At 36.6% G+C, this 17,258-nt stretch overlaps 1 protein-coding gene across 1 annotated transcript; it reads right to left on the reverse strand.

The window, feature by feature from the left end:
- Nucleotides 1-6,257: 6,257 nt before the first annotated feature.
- On the reverse strand, nucleotides 6,258-15,953 carry LOC126506513 (sulfotransferase 1 family member D1). Its single transcript, XM_050150176.1, has 7 exons — nucleotides 15,806-15,953; nucleotides 14,141-14,266; nucleotides 13,213-13,310; nucleotides 9,959-10,085; nucleotides 8,646-8,740; nucleotides 8,058-8,238; nucleotides 6,258-6,370 (listed from the first exon to the last, which is right to left on the reverse strand). The coding sequence occupies exons 1-7, from the start codon at nucleotides 15,951-15,953 to the stop codon at nucleotides 6,258-6,260; spliced, it is 888 nt and encodes a 295-aa protein (XP_050006133.1).
- Nucleotides 15,954-17,258: the final 1,305 nt, after the last annotated feature.

Genomic DNA, 17,258 nt, shown 5'->3' on the forward strand with positions numbered 1-17,258 from the left:
ATTGGGGGTATTACCTTTGACAAAAATATCATTTACCAGGGTAAGGGCATGGGGATCAGAAAAATAATAAAAAGAACAAAGACATAAGTGAAAATAATAAAACAGAAACAGAATAGTAATTGGAAAAGTTGCAGTGAATACTGAAATCGCCCACATTTAGTTTTCCATACACTTTTATACCCCAATACAACAGGAAGGGTGAAGAAGGACAAAGACTGCTTTAACATGATACAGAGGACAACCAGAACAGTTACTTGCTTCAATATTTGAGGCATCAAGTCATTAATTTTGAGAAAAACATTCTGTTGTTTTGGCAGTGAACCCACCCTAGGCCAAATATCCTGAAGGCAGTCACTCCCTAGGTCAAACCTCCTAACTCAAAAGAAGGAGCAGAAGTATGCTGAATTCTCTGATCTTTGGTCAAGGTGGACTGGTTCTACCTGTATGGTCATCCTAATGTTCAAAACACCAAATAACCACACCCGAGGTCAAAGTGTGTAAACATAGTTGTTGTCAATAACTTTGAGCAAGCAGAAACTCTCTGAACTTCAGACAAGGTGGAAAAGGTTCACATTTTTAGACCTCCACAGACACCAATGACAGAAAAGGAAGAGGAAAGGCAAGAAAAAGGAGAAGGAAGGATGGAGGGAGGGAAGGAGGAGGGAAGGAGAGGTGGAGAGAGAGAGAGAGAGAGAGAGAGAGAGAGAGAGAGAGAGAGAGAGAGAGAGATTCCCTTCAATATTTTTAGATTGACATGATATCTCATTATATAGCTTGCTGGAATAGATCTTAGAAAAACTGAAACTTGAGTCATGAGACATGTGGACCTTGAAGATGTTGAGAAAGACCAAAAATGTTCTTATCTGCCTCTTTTCAGCCAAAGATTAAAAAACCTTCAGCATATTCTAGACAAGTATGAATCACAACCAGAAAAAAGAAAATAAATCTGCCACTCAACCAGCCATGGTATAATGAAAGTTCGCCCCCTAGTGAGGTTGATGAGTAAATATATTTTCACCCAAACATGGTACCTTAACATAGAGACTCCATGTCTGACATTGATAGAAAGAAATCTGCTTCTGATACTGGGATGCAAGGATTATAATAATTTTCTTAGTGTTAACAAAATCAATCAAGATGACATAGAGGCAGTATGTGGACCGGAAGGCTGGAAAATGTAAAATGGCAATGTGCTTTCTGTTGTACTGGGCAATGAGTTTTTTCGCTTGCTTGTTTTGTTCTGTTTTACTCAAAATTCAGAGTATAAACACATTTTATTAGAACATAGCCGTATTATACAATGTGTAAGATTGTTAGTTTACAGTAGAATTGACCAATCATAGGAGGAATGACTTAGCCACACAGCCTATTATATTTAGTATTCAAACTTCAATGGCAAAAGCCCTGACCCAAGAGTAACTGAAGTGGGATTCCCCTCTGTATGCTGTGAATATCCGTGGTTAATAAAGGAACTGCTTTGGGCCTACAGCAGAGCTGTAGGGAAACAGAGCTAGACAGGGAAAACTAAACTGAATGCTGGGAGAAAGGAGGCAGAGTCAGGGAGAAGCCATGGACCTGCTGCCAGAAACAGACGTGCTGAAACTTTGCTGGTAGGCCACGACCTCGTGGTAATACACAGATTAATGGAGATGGGTTAAATTAAGATGTAACAGTTAGCCAATAAGAGCTAATGGACCAAGCAGTGATATAAATAATATAGTTTCTGTGTGATTATTTCAGTGCTGAGCAGCCGGGAACAATAAGCAGCCTCCTTCAACAGTTAACCACTCAAAACTGTTACCTCATGTATGAAGTAGAGAATTTAGTGATCTCTAAGTCTAATCTCCCATCTTGAACTGGCATTTTTTAATATCACGTGGTATGGTAGCGTACACTATAGTAACTCATAAACACCTCAGAGCCTTATTCTAACAAGAATACTACTGAAGTACTATGTCCAGTAGATAGAAGACCATGGCAGTGTTCTCCTGCCTTTGTTTATAGATGCCCGCAGTGTATAGTCATTGTTTCCAGAGAGTTGAGCAACCCAGAACACTGGTGTTGCCTGCAGTAGGCTTATAATCACAGTATAAGAAGTACATACAGGTATAGTGAATGATAGAATTGAAGAACAGATTTTCACATACAATATCCTATTCTCTCTTCTTTAAATGGCGACTTAAAACTTTGATTGTTTTCTTAAGCAGAATAATAGAACATGGAAAATAATGCAATTCAGATATCCCAGTGAGGTATTAGAAACCCCAATTTCATGACTGGCTAATTCTTAGCCCTATTTGACATAATGTTTACTTTATAATACAAACATGTTTAATAATGTGTTTCTTACTCTTCTACATCAATACTCACAACAAAACTAACCAGTTTTTATTTTGTAAAATATCAGTAAGCATGTGTTTAGTGCCAGAAATATGTTTCTGATGCATTAGACACTTCATTATTTACTTATATTGAAACGCCTTTGAAAAACCAGCTGGAATTCTGTAGCACAGTGAAGAGGATGAAATGCAGCTTTAGCAAAAGTAGTCATTGCTGTAAACCTGTGTTGGCAGCTAAGGGACAAATCTAGACGCTCTATATAAAAGACTTTAACCTCAATACTGAAAAAGTACATTTGGAGCTGATGAATACACATTAAGGGCAATCGTTGCTCTCTCTCTCTTAAGACCCATGTTTAGTTCCCAGCTTCCACACCTCTTATATCTCAAATTCTAGAGAGTCTGACACCTCTTCTGGTTTTCTGGACTTTAGGCTCTTAGATACTGTGCATTCCTACATGCAGGAACTTACACATACCACGATGATATTAAAGAAATACATGTTACAAATGTTCTGTTCAGCACTATACTAGACAATATAGCAGGGTAGCTACCATTATCCCAGTCATGTCACAAAAGGGTCTGTAGATCAGATGAGCATTGATAGGACATAGACACATAAGAAAACATAAGGGATTTATTTTGAGAAAACAGGTCAAAGTGATAGTATCAGTCAGAGTGGATTATGAATACATCTCAAGGAAAAGGAGTTAATCCCTACCTGCTAGACTTAAGGTTTTACTGTTGCCTAATTCTTGAAAGCACTAAGTGGACACAGATCCATATCTTTCTGATGTAATGTAAAGTAAGTTCACTAGCAGGCTATTGAAGTGATTTCGTGGTGAAAGCCTGAAGAACCCAGAGTTTGGTATTGATGGACAATGGTAGCACCAATGGACACAGTGACGCAGGAAGAACAAAACTTAGAGGTACTGCCTAGCTTTCTCCTTCTTCCATATTTTGTTTCAAACCCCAAAGTGTATCTCTTCCTTATCTTCTAGCTATCTTCCAATTCAATCAAGCTTGCAAACAAAGATTAGTGTTCACAAGGTGACTTTCCACCCAAACTGGAAAATCAAGACTGCAAATGATAAGTTAAAAACCTACTAATTCTTTTTCCAGAATAGGTGGCATTTTGACAAGTTCTCATCTTTTGTAAAACTCCTGCCACTTAAATATGGTAATGCCAATTTTAAAAAAGCACAGTAAATGACATTTACCCAGTGTAAAGTTACACTATAAAGAGATAAGAGTTTAAGAAATTAAGAATATTTGTTTACATGTGTACATGATCTAAACAAAATTGGAAAGAAATACTCAGGGCACTTATGACCCTGTTTCTGGAGCTGTTCAGGCATTCACATCTATATTTGTTATATTGTTTCATTTATTATTTGAACTCTCCATACTTGTAAACAATGATATATGGCTTTCATTGTTCATGTGCCCCTAACCACATGCCACTCCACACTTTATATCCTTGTTGTTGCTAAGGACTTCTTCTGATAATTTTTTTTTTAGCATAAGTTCACAACAGAAAGAAAAACCTTTGCTAGGGAGACTTTAGGAACAGCAATGAGTAGTGTTTTATTATTATTTTATTTATTTATTTTTGTAGGTTAAATATGAATTTATTGATTTTTTTTCCCTTGCCATCTGGGCAAAAGGTGGGGCATGCTCTGTTATATACATCAACCAGCAAGCAGTGGGGCCAACTACCCTATATGGCTGGCCCAGGCTAGAGGTGGGGCCAGCTCTCCGGTTTCCAGGCCACCAGGGTCAGCTCTCTTGCTCTGCCCAGACAAGGAATGAGGCCCACTCTCCTGAGCACATCAGCTGGCACTAGGTAATACCAGCTTTCCCATGTCAATGTCATTGGGGCCAGTTCTCCAGTGTTGCCCCAACAAGGGGCAGGGCCAGCTCTCCTGCCCCTTGTCATAGTGCCTGGTTCTCCCACAGCCACTCAACCAGAGGCAGCAATCCTGTGCTGCCCTGGCAAGGGGCAGAGTCAGCTCTCCAGCACCCATGCTGTCGGGGCTAACTCTACCAAGGCCATGTCTCTACAGGTACCACCATGTGGTAACTGGTACACAGTAGAGCCAGCTCAGTGTGACCTTTGGACATTAAGATAGCTCCAGCTGCAGTACAGACCCAAACATCCTCAGAGCCTTCTTCAGTAGTAATGCAGGCCACGGACATCGACACAAATCCCGGATGCCTTAGGACCACATAGGACACAAGGCCCCGAGTCACAGAAGCAGCCCAGTCTTCATCATGGTCTCATGACTGTGTAGGGTTCTCATATCGGGGTGTTTCTCAGTGCTATAGCTCCTCTAGGTCCACCTCTCTTCAGAGAACTCTGATTTCTTGCTTTCTCTTTCTCTCACATCTCTTCATGACATATCTGTTTGCTTCCTTCTCTCTCATCTCTCCTCTGCATACTCACTTGCTACTGCTGCGCCCAGCCCAGAACGGAGCAACTCGTCAATTTTATTATGTCAAGAATGCTTTTTTATTGATTTTTATTGAGCTCTATATTTTTTTCTGTTCCCCTCCCTGCCTCTCCCATCTCTCTTTAACCCTCCCCCAAGGTCCCCTTGCTTCCAATTTACTTAGGAGATCTTGTATTTTTCTACTTCCCATGTTGATTAGATACATGTAAGTCTCATTGTAGATACAGTGTCCTCATTGTTGTCTATTGTGATTTGTAGGTTGGTTTTCTTTGCTTTATATTTAAAAACTACCTGTGAGTGAGTATATGTGATAATTGTCTTTCTGTGTCTGGGTTACCTCACTCAAAATAATGTTTTCTATCTCCATCCATTTTCCCACAAAATTCAAGATGTTGGTTTTTTTTTCTGCTGTGTAGTACTCCATTGTGTAAATGTACCACATTTTCCTTATCGATTCTTTGGTCGAGGGGCATTTAGGTTGCTTCCAGGTTCTCGCAATGACAAATAATATTATGAATTGAATGGAAACATATGGTACTTTATTCGGCTGTCTTATAGTTTCTGCTTTTCACTAATCATTAGTTCCTGGAGACAAATCTAAAGTATCATAAATTTATGTCTGTCGATAGTTCAAAACTGAGTATTTGTCTCGCTTACAAATAACTATTTTCAGAAGGAGCCATAGCAAAATGACTCTAACATGATCTAAAAGTAAGCCAAGAAAAAGGAAGATTATTGAGACTAACTAATTGTACAAAGTTTTCATCTCAGAAGTGGTGCTAATTGGATATAATGTAGATGATAGACTAGCCAGTTGAAATATTTTGAACAAACATCACTATTTTCTGCAATAAATTTTACAATAGCTTCAGTATATGACATGAACAAAAAGAGTTGGCTCTCTAATAACCGTTACTTTAAATCCTATAAAATACATGTTCTTGATTTGTTCATTTAAATGTAGTATTTCTAAACTAGCCATAAGGGGAAATAGGATATTCTGACATTGTAAGTTAGAATAATTTGACACTGTTAAAGACTGGTTGTCTTAAGATGTAAAATATCAACAGATTAAATTGAAGGATTAGAATTCATGAAATGTAGCCTTTTTCTACGGGATAACCTAACCTTTGAGACTAACATCATTAAGAAGCCTATGTCATGAGAGAAAGAAAACCATGTACAGAGGGTAAGGAAGCTATTAGTTATGGAAACTGGAAACATACCATGTTATAAGTCCTCATAAAATTGTATTTTTTTCATAATAGACAGTGAGGTGAAAGCTACTGCGTGAACTGATCTAAAAGAAAGAGAATTAGGAGAGAATTACTACTTGATATTGATAACTTTGGTTTGTAGACTGTGTAAATACAAAAAAATAATGTACAACCTTTTAGTTCACTAATCCATTATATTCCCCTCTAATTTTAGTGCCAGCCAAAGGAGACTAAGAAGAAAATATCCTCTAGATTTCTGATCTAAACTTAAGTGTTGACTCTTTCATTTTCTTGACATAATCCTCTTCAAATTTCTCATACTGGGCTACAGTAAACTGATTCTTCCAGTCACCTGAAATACCTGTACAAAGAATAAAAAAAAGTTTGAGATTACTATTAAATTTCTAATAATAATTTGAATTATCAATTTGAATGCATCATAACTTTAATCTTCAACTCCATATAGAACTGCTAGGCTTAAACCTTCCTAGCCTTCCAACTTCTGTAGATTTTATAATTACAATTATGTAAAAAAGTATTAATTCTGAAGCATCTTTAAAGAAATGGCATGGGAGAATACCAACTAATACCAATACTAATTCTTTGACTGTAAGTACCCTTGTAACAAAGGGTAAAGGGCACTTTTCAGTTACTTTAAAGCTTTGGTTAATATGGAAAAATGACAACCTATGTGAAAAGTTTTATTACCAAACAAGATTGGAAATTACTGGGGTAAATATAGTTAAGCACACTTACTGCTGAGCCTTTAAAATGTCAAAAAAATTTATGAAAATATACAGGATATACCATACCAAAAAGACATGCTAAGAATATTTTATTAAATTATTGTTTTCACAGAATATTCTGCAGTAACATAAAAGACATAATTAGAAACCTAGTTTTCCATGTCAACTAGAGACATTTGATCCAGAAAATTTCTTGAATTTAAAAGGGAGACTTTCATCTACCTTGTAAATTTCTAGACACCAGTAGCTGTTTCCTAATTGTAACAATCAAAATATCTTCACATGTATGTTCCTTAAGAAACAAAAATCATACTTTGAGATATTACAGTAAAGCTTCTGATGGCATAATTCATTACCTTCAAAAATCATTTAGAATCTATAAATTTTTATTTATAATGTTTCTTCATTATAAATTCACTGTGACTGTTTCTTCATAGACATTCACCAAAATTTCTTAATCTCAAGAACGTTCCTAAACTTTATTACTGCTAATAATTCCTCTCTACAATAAGAATGATTTCCACTTCTACTCATCTGGTGTTGCTTGATTGTCTCCCTCAGAGGTTTTATGTTTTGGACAGTAGAAAGGTAGCATGTTTAATGTACATAGTCTCTGAAAAAAAGTTTAAAACACAAGGCCAGTTTTCATCATCTAAAACTTGATCTCATGCATGTCACATGTGTGGGCCATGCTTTTGGCTTTGGCTTTATAAAGAGAATAAAAAGGAGCCAAGGCCAAAAGAATAAAACAAAAGTGAAAGATTCACAGTGATCATCACCTATTAATGACACATTGCTTAAATAAAAATAAATCTTGTGATTAAATTCCTTTGGGTTGTGGGAGTTTTATATAAAAGTTGATTGGTACATATGTAATACTATGCATCTATCTGTCTATCAATTATCTATCATCCATCTACTGCTATTTTCTACTCATACACACAGACACTTATGAACACATACACAAAATTAAATATATATGTATATATATATAATGTATATCCACTTTATACAAGATGCTTAATATTGAGTTAAATACTAAGGACAGAATGATAACACTTATTGGTGCACAGAATGTTGAGCAAATATTTCTCATCATAAATCTTTGTTTACATCTCACAGAAATGGCATAGAATAGTACACAGTATTTCTTCTAAAGCTTTTCTTTTCTCTACTTTTCAGTTTCTCTCCTAAGCGTTTTTAATTGCTTCTAATTTCCTACATTCTCACACTAATGTGATTAATTATATTTTCCATCATATGACCAGAAACTATACAGACATGAATTAGTACTTTTCTCACCTTTCCTCATGAATGGCGACACAGAATGGTCCATCTCCTCTTTGTTCATAGTGGTATAATTTGCACTAGGATTCTCCTTCATTACATTAAAAGAGCTATGGTAGAGGATTTTATTTTCAATTTCTTCTGGTACGTCTTTCTCTAGAAACTTTAATAATTTTTTAATTTCACACTTTGGATCCTGAAACGTTAAAGGGGAAAAGAATAATTTCATTTGGATTTGGTCACAAAGAAAGGAGTGCTCTTAATAAGATTTTGTTTAAACTTAATGAGTGGAACTATATTTGAGGGTTTTATTATGCTTTTAATTCATAAGGCAAGAATCCAACACTTATATTTGTGATTTTTAAAGAAGCAACTAAACTATTTGAAGACGAGTGGAAATATACCAGTTTTTATTTCAAAGATACAATTGTCTTTGGGTGGATAACAGTAGCAAGATGGGGGAGTTATATGAATTAGTATTGTATGCCAGAACTAGAGTTAAAAATAAATTAGCCATATTTATTGACTAAGAAGAAAAGAGAGTAAGAGACAAAGAAGTTAAATCTTAGGTTTCTTAAAAAATAAACAGAAATTTCTCCTTACTTCTTTCATATCTTCATAAAATAGATAAAGGATACGGTAATCTTTTCTTTTCTCCCACCAGCCCTTCACATGATCATACCAGGAACCAAAACCCACTAAAGATAAAGATAAAATGTGAAATTAAAAACTATTTACATGAAGTAGAAAGCAGCTAAAGTCTCTAAGTCACGATTATCTGTTCATATACAATGATTTCTGTAGTTTAAGAAAAAGGGTCATACAAATAAGAATATGTGAGATAACCACTTTGTTACTGAATTTAAAATTTACTTTCAAAGAGAAAAGTAACTCTGTTACAAGGTGAATCATGCCTTTCTGAAATGCATATACTGAAATGGCCACACTTCATACCTAATAATGAAATTGTACTGAGAGAACAGGTCCCTACAGAACTAATAAAATCAGTTCTTGATACTATCACTGCCCTTACTGGGAAAGGAGTTAAGACAGACCCACCAAGATGGAAAGCCATGGAGAGAACAGGGTGAAGACATAGCTAGCCCTTCACAGATTAAGGGAATGGCTATAAAAGAAACACTAATAGCACTTTCTCCTTAGATTTGTAGATTCTGAAAACTTAAAAAAATACATTTATATCATTTAAATCACTCAATATAATATTTTGTGATACCTTTTGTAAACTAATGTATCATTTGATAAACATAACTAAGACAACAGAAGTAAGGTTTCAAACAATAAGCGATGTGCAAGTTCACAAGAGAGGGACTAGCGAATAAATAACATTACATAAAGAGAGTGTCACAAAAGCCCTGTGGAAGAGTAGAGTGCATTTCATTCTGAGAAGCCTTTGGGGTTTGGCAGGGATAACATTGACACCATGAGCAAATAAAAGTCCAAGCAATGGGAGCTGTTAAGTTTATGCTAGGTGTCACCTATTCACATTTGCTTCTAAGAGGGGATTTATATGGGAACATGTTTACTGATAATTTTTCTACAGGAGTTTTGAATGGTAGAGAAGAGACTCCAAAGAATGGACACACAGTTAAAATAATCCAGCATAGACACGGATATTTAAAAGCACTTAAATATATGGCCAGCAGTCATTCATCACTAATGAAATGATGCAACCTGAGACCAGAAACATATATAGCACAAATTATCCAAACGTGCCCACAAAGAAGGAAGGGCCTTGGATTCTTTCTCTTTAGTCTCCATAATGTATTAGGAGATGGTTTGGTAAATATTAAATTTATAGTATTTGTAAGATTTAGATTTTAAATTTTCTATTGTCTTGAAAAAAAAAAAGACCCTATTTGTTTTGAAATTACAACTAAAGGAACTGTTAGACTCACCTTGTCCAGCCATGAATTTATCAAGGAACTCCTCCCAGGTGCCAGGCTCTGGGTGCATTTTTGCCATTTGGTAGAAATAATAGTAAGAAACAGCCACGTCTTTGGCATTCCGTGCCACATAGACCATCTGAAGGGGCAAATAGAAGGTTGGGGTTTGTTTTTGTAATTTAATAGTTTTTAACGATTGTTTACCTTATCAGGTTGCTTATTTATTCTTCACAGTTTCTGAGCATGATATTTATGCAACTATGCCTGACTTACAGTATTCACAACTATATATTGCTTTAATATGCAGAAGCTCATCTCCCATTTTTGATAAATCTGCATTCTCTTTAATCTTTCACAAGATTATCTCTTAAAACATGAAAATTAACCACAATAAAAACTAGAGCATTCACCTCGATCCCTACACTGTAGACTCTTTGGCATGAGAAGGTATTCTGCAGGCTACAGAAAGAGAAATCTGGACACCAACTCAGTCACAAAACCCTCGACCTACAACCAGTTCATCCTGCAGGATGTACGAGGGCAATGGAGGCACAGAACTTGTGCCGACCTGTGTTTCGTTTAACTTGAGGCCCACGCCATGCCCTACACTGCCTGCATGGTCAGGGACCTGAGATTGCACAGACCAGAGACCTAGGGTAGAACCAAACTTGACTGGCAAAATTAAAAAAAAATAAATGAAAGGAAATGATTTCTAATGATATTGTTACACTCATAGATTGGGTCCCTGTCCAGCTGTCATCAGAGAGGCTATGCAGTAGTAGATTGGTGCAGGTGCACAGACCTACAGCCAAACATTAATGGAGAGAGAGTCTAAATTGGACGTGTTCATTGGGCCTCTCCCCTCAGAAATCAGGAATCCCGTGGAAGACCAGAAGGTAAGGTTGACTGTGGGAGTCAGAGGGTATCTAGAACATCAGGAGAACAAGGCCCATTGAGTCAACTCGGCAGAGCTCATGTAGCCTCACAGAGACTGAGGCAGCAAGCACAGGATCTACATCAGGTTCTATGCATATATGTTATGGATTTTAGCTTGGTTCTTTGTGGCACTCCTAACTGTGGAAGCCAGTGAGGCTCTGACAATTTTGCCTGCTGTTGACACTCATTTCCTTCTATTGGGTTGCCATGTCCAGCCACAATATGAGGGGTTTTGCCTTGTCTTATTGCATCTTGTTTTGTCCTGTTTGACTATTGTCTCTTGGAGGCCTGCACTTTTCTGGGGATGAAATGGAAAGGGAATGGATCTATGGGAAAAAAGAGGTGAAGGGGACCTAGAAAGAATGGAGTAAGGGGAATCTGTGGTAGAGATGTATTGTACAAGAGAAGAGTCTACTTTCAATTAAAAAAAGAGATACAAAGAAAGTTTGTGAAAAAAGAACTAGACTGAATATTTAATAAATCAAACAACTTACATATTCTTAAATTTAGAAATTTATATGTGTGGTATATTTAAATTAATAGAAAAATTAAAACTATACAAAGGGATAGGAAAGATACAAGAGAAGGTATCAGCAATCAAAGTACACATATAAAAATATGGAATTGTCATACACCAAAATTAACAAAATAAAATAAAATTTTTTTTTTTTGGTTTTTCGAGACAGGGTTTCTCTGTCGTTTTGGAGCCTGTCCTGGAGCTCTTGTAGACCAGGCTGGTCTCGAACTCACAGAGATACGCCTGCCTCTGCCTCCCGAGTGCTGGGATTAAAGGCGTGCGCCACCACAGCCCGGCCAAAATAAAATTTTTAAGCTGAAAAATATCTAAACTTTCACTGAAGAAAAACTATTATTAGACAATTTTAGAGCTAGAAAATATTATAATCCCTTATGTCCCAAACCAAACAATATGTGTGGGATTAATCTTTATGTATCAAATTTAAGGATCTGTATGAATGAAGAATTATTGCCTAATAAAAATTACTCTGGGGATGACAAGATTGTTCAAAGGGTAAAAACACTTACAATCAAGATTGATGACTTAATTTTAATACCTAGAATCCACATGATGAAATAGATAATTGATTCCCACAATTTGTCTTTTGACCTTCTTGGGGGTAGGGAGAGAGAGAGAGAGAGAGAGAGAGAGAGAGAGAGAGAGAGAACACGAGAGCACCCTGGGGAATTTATTTTATGGAGTCTATCTACTGACATACATTAGGCCTCCTCTCCTAGAAAGCGAAATTTATCTTGCTTGAAGCTTAGCTGTGTATGAAGTAGCCATTTCCTAGAAAAATGAGTGCAAGAAGAAATAGTATGTGAAGAGACTTTTGTGCAGCTATGATTAGATTTTCCTTCTCACCCCACTGATGAGCAAAATGGGAACTTTCATATTCCTACGTCAAAAATAGTGGCCCTGATAAACTAGGAAATGTATAAAAATAAGGAGTGGACTGAAAGGTTTTTCAAGAGATGTAGCATAGTTTGCTTGTACACTTATTGAAGAAATCATTAAACCTTGTAAACATTACTTGCTATTTCTTATCTCAGTATCAGGGAAGTACTGCAATTACCCCAAGGCATCTAGCAATAACATCTGTGGCCTTTTTGCAAAATATATTTGACTTATTTTAGTATAGATAACATTCTATGAAGATGTCTCTACAACTTCCTAAAAGCAAAGCAAACCTTCTTCTAGGGCTTTTATTAATTTTCACTACTTGAATGTCTGTTTCTCTGTCTCTGTCTGTCTCTTTTTCTGTCTCTGTCTCTCTTTTTCTGTGTATGTTTATTGAGAAGAGGGAAAACATTATGTAAAAGGAAGCAAAAAAGGGATAACTGTGAAGATATTCAAGTGGTCAATAAGCCATAATTAAGGTCCTAACCCAATCAGTCAATCAGAAAGCACAAAATAAACCCTTGAGTATCCACCGGTGTGACTCAAATGAAATGGTTTGCCTATATTTCATGTTCATGAAGACATGGAACAACTTAGTTGATACTGATCATCAACACTTCAAATCCTATTTTTAAATACCTATTAAACCACTGAGTGAACATGTTAAGTTCCAATAATTCTATCCTTAAACACGCATCCAAGAGGAAATGCGCATACATACCCTAAAAGATGGAAAATATGCACAGAAACACTACTTCCATTGTTGGCAACTGGCAGGAATTCAACCATCTAGCAGTAGTACTAGTCATAAGTAAGCTGTGAAGTGGTCACGTGTATATGATGCTGTTTGTTACTGGCCCTCAGACTTTAACCTGAATAAAATTTTACCATGCTCTTGTTAAATTTGGACTACCTTGCAGTCATTTTTCCAAAATGAAGAAGGAAGAAGTTGAACTGGGAGATGAGTTTTCACGAGTCGGGGAGACTGCATGTTTTTCAACAGTTCGATACCTACAAGCATACACGTTAACAAACTGCATTATAAGCGTGAAATCACAAGATTTATTTGCAATTTATCCCAAGATCTTCTCATTATTAATGGCTTGGTAATGGCTATTTTTCTTTTTTTTCTAATTTGTTAGTTAAAAGGCTCAATAGATTCTATGTTCCTAAATCTCAAAGAAGACAAACCATGAAAAGTCATGGCTAAGTGGCCTATTTTACCCTCTGTAAGTACAATAGTATAATGATCTCCACATCTGACTATAGAAACAGTTTCTGGTTTGTAACATATTGATGGAGCAGAAGAAACAATTGTGGAACGATCTCTAGGTCTTCTCTTTACCCTTTATCTTGTGTATAATATGAAAATATTTTAAAGTCCTTGTCAATCTCTCTCATATTCAAACCTATGATAGAATTATATCATAATATTCATTGCTCTTTTTTCAAAGTTTAAAATAATGCAAAGTAATGTATTCCCATATTTTTATTGATCATATATCAAGTATTATTTTATATTGATAACATTATATATATATATAAACTAGTCACATAATTTTGTGGGATTAAATATTGAATTTCCTTTATATAATATGAAACACTAGTTAAATGATGAAGATTCCTATATATTAAGATATTTAAGCTAAATCAAGATCTCACCATATTTAGATGTTATCTGTGAGTAGATGGGGCCTAACCAAATTCTAACTCCTCTAGACACTTATTTCATAGTTTTTGTTCTTTATGTATTATTGTTGTTCTTGACTCTTTCACATATACTGGGAACACTGGTAAATTTATTCCTACAAAGGAAAGAAATAGTTATTAAAAAAAAATACCATTTGACAGTCCTGGAATTATAAGCTCCATGAACGGCACTCGCTTGTAGATGGCATCCCGTTTACACTTCTCTGCATCTCCATTGTTATAAATCAAATCCAATATTTCACTGATCCAGGTTGTCCCTAAGAGGAAAATAGAAGAAATTAAATATCTCTGTTGAGAACATGAGAAAGTCAAGGGAGGAGGAGGTGTTTTGAAATATCTGAAACTAACAAACAAAGAAACAAATAAAATATGGTTTTTATTTCCATTTTCTTTCTTTCTTTCTTTCTTTCTTTCTTTCTTTCTTTCTTTCTTTCTTTCTTTTTACTACTTCTTCTTCCCGGAACTGATCTTTCTTGTCTGTTTGGGTTTTCTTTTGGTTTTTCAAGACAGGGTTTTTCTGTGTAGCCTGACTGTCCTGAAACTCACTCTGCAAACCAGGCTGGCCGCAAACTCAGAGATCCACCTGAGTACTGAAATCAAATATATACACCACTACAAGTGACAGGAAACAGGCTCATCTATCAGGGATGTGGACACTTTTATTGCATAAAAATCTAACTTAAAATGCCTCAAAAAGCAGATTTAAAAAGTGTGTGGAAGAGACCGTATACAAGTAATGATAGCACACTTCCCTCCTTTCCCATCCCCCCCAATACTCCTTCTTCAAAATGGTTTAATTTGAATCAAAATATTCTAAAATATATTTGTGGTGGATCCTGATTATGATGGGCAAGAAAATAGCCAACTTGCTGAAATTATCAGTTCATGCATTTCCTATTAATATAAAAAGTTAATATAAGCTGGGCTGTGGTGGCTCACACCTTAATCCCAGCATTCAGGAGGCAGAGGCAGGTGGATCTTTGTGAGTTCAAGGCCAGCCTGAGCTACAAGAGCTAGTTCCAGGACAGGAACCAAAGATACAGAAAATCCCTGCCTTGAAAAACCAAAAAAAAAAAAAAAAACAGGTGTTATAGCATAGAATTGAAGAAAATGGCAGATAAAGAGGATCACCATTTGATGGAGGTGTGAAAAAAGAATACAAAGAACTTTTGCCTGTAATAATCAGGGGTGCTATGTCCAACAATAGGACCCATTTGAGCTCAGTACAGTGGTTCACTCTGACAACTATGAGAAAATGTTTCACCAGTCCTTTGGGAAAAAAAAGTACCAAATTCAAATGAGAACACAGTCTGTTCAATTGCATATGTCCTTTGATTACAAAATAAAAGTAAATGAGAGAGAGAAAAAATTGCCAAAGCCACCTTGTTTTTCATACCGACAGTGTCGTGTTATATTTGTTTACTTCCTAAGACCCTGGAATCATGTGGGATTTGTGAGATCTTGGTAGATTAGAATATCTTAAACTCTAGTATAATTGTTTGTTTGTTTGTTTGTTTCCCTTAGGTAATTAAGTAGAAGTACAGAGGAAAGTTGATGTTAGAGCATTTATTAGGCAGGAAGTTTGATTGATTGTGGGTTCAAGTAAATTCATGGGATACTTCGGAAATGGACGTAAAGCAATCTAAGCTGAGACAAGATTGCTCCCATTAGTCACACTACTCCTTTAACATGTTAGAAAAATTCAGCTCAGATTATACAAGTATCTGAAGGCAGGCAGGCTCCTAAATATGAATCATTATCTAACCAGTGAGAGTCAATAAATTCAAAGTTCTTACCAGATTTGGGATAGGTGGAGATCAAAAGATCATCAGGCCGGGCTTCAAATGACTCCACTTCAGACCACTGCTCAGCAATGCTCCAGAAGAGAGGGATCCCTTGAACATCCACTAATTCCCTCCTGAAGATATCCAGTTTCTTATCCATTTGGAGAGACTAGATTTTAACAAAGGGTAGCATCAATCAAATTTAAAATGTTACTAATTCCTGGTAGCAGCCAGAGTCTGAGTTGATATTTGTGGCTCCTGTAACCAGCAAGGGCAATGTGAATGCAAGTAGTCTGTACAGCCATCAGAGACCATTTGTGTCCAATGGCCTTGCTGCTACTGGGGTCATATTGATCTTGGGGACCTGTGTACCCACCAGGACCAACGTGACATCCAGGCCTGAGATGCTGCAGAGGGCCATGTCTTGGTCTGTGTTCCTGCTCCTGCTTGGGTCTGTGATAATGTTCATAGCCATGTTGCCACAAGAGGTCATAGGAAACCATTCATGCCCAAAGCAAAGGTGTAGCAGGAGAGCTGACCTTGACTTCTATGGAAGAGTTGGACCCCTTATTCAGGAGTGGTGGCCCCATCCTTCACCATCAGCATACGAGAGCTGCCCCTGGTGGCATGGTTCTAGGAGAGCTGGTTCTGTCCCTCAACTGAGGGAGGTGGTCCAATGGACCAGACTAACTGGCTCAGATACCACCCAGACCCACATCTTTGGCATTGGGTTGGCCTACCCTAACATCTATGACCTGCTGGAATGCATGAAGGAACTAGTCCTGACAATTGATAACCTCAGGATCTCCATGATTCTGAGCAACAGCAGGATATCCAAGAGGAGTTTCAGCGAGGGTCCGGTGATGATGGTTTGCCAGACACCAGAGACCTGAACCAGACTAAAGATTCGTTGCAATAAACATTTGTGTCTGGGGCTGATTAGACAAACCAGTATACTTCGTAACACACTGTCACACCCAATGCTACTAAAATGAAAGAAGAGGTATTGGAAAGACAGAAAAGTCAGTTTTTTTGTTTGTTTGATTTTTAATTGATTTGGGGGCGTTCTTTTAGGAGGGATGGGGCAGGGATAAAGGGAGTATATAGAGGGACTTGAAGGTGATCAGGATTGGGTTGTATAATGTGAAATGTCTAAAGAATCAATAAAGATTTATATTATAAAATATTACTAATTTAATTGAAGTATAATTTCCCAAATTTCAGAGACATGAACTCAGTTCACATGTGTTAGAATCAAGGAAAGAAAAGAAATTTAACAAATAAATCTTGTACATTTATTTCCACATATGCAATTCATACAGCACATAATATTACACCTCATTTGTGTATCAATACCATGTGACAATGTAAAGATTGTTGAAATGTGTGGAAAAGTTACTGCAGGATTATAAGTCATGGGACTATCATTGCAATTTCTGAAATGGCAAAACCTCCTCATCAAAAC

This window comes from Alexandromys fortis, unplaced genomic scaffold (genome assembly GCF_014885135.2).
Source record: "Alexandromys fortis isolate MF-2015 unplaced genomic scaffold, M_Fortis_MF-2015_v1.1 scaffold_0, whole genome shotgun sequence".
Taxonomy (NCBI): Eukaryota; Metazoa; Chordata; class Mammalia; order Rodentia; family Cricetidae; genus Alexandromys; species Alexandromys fortis.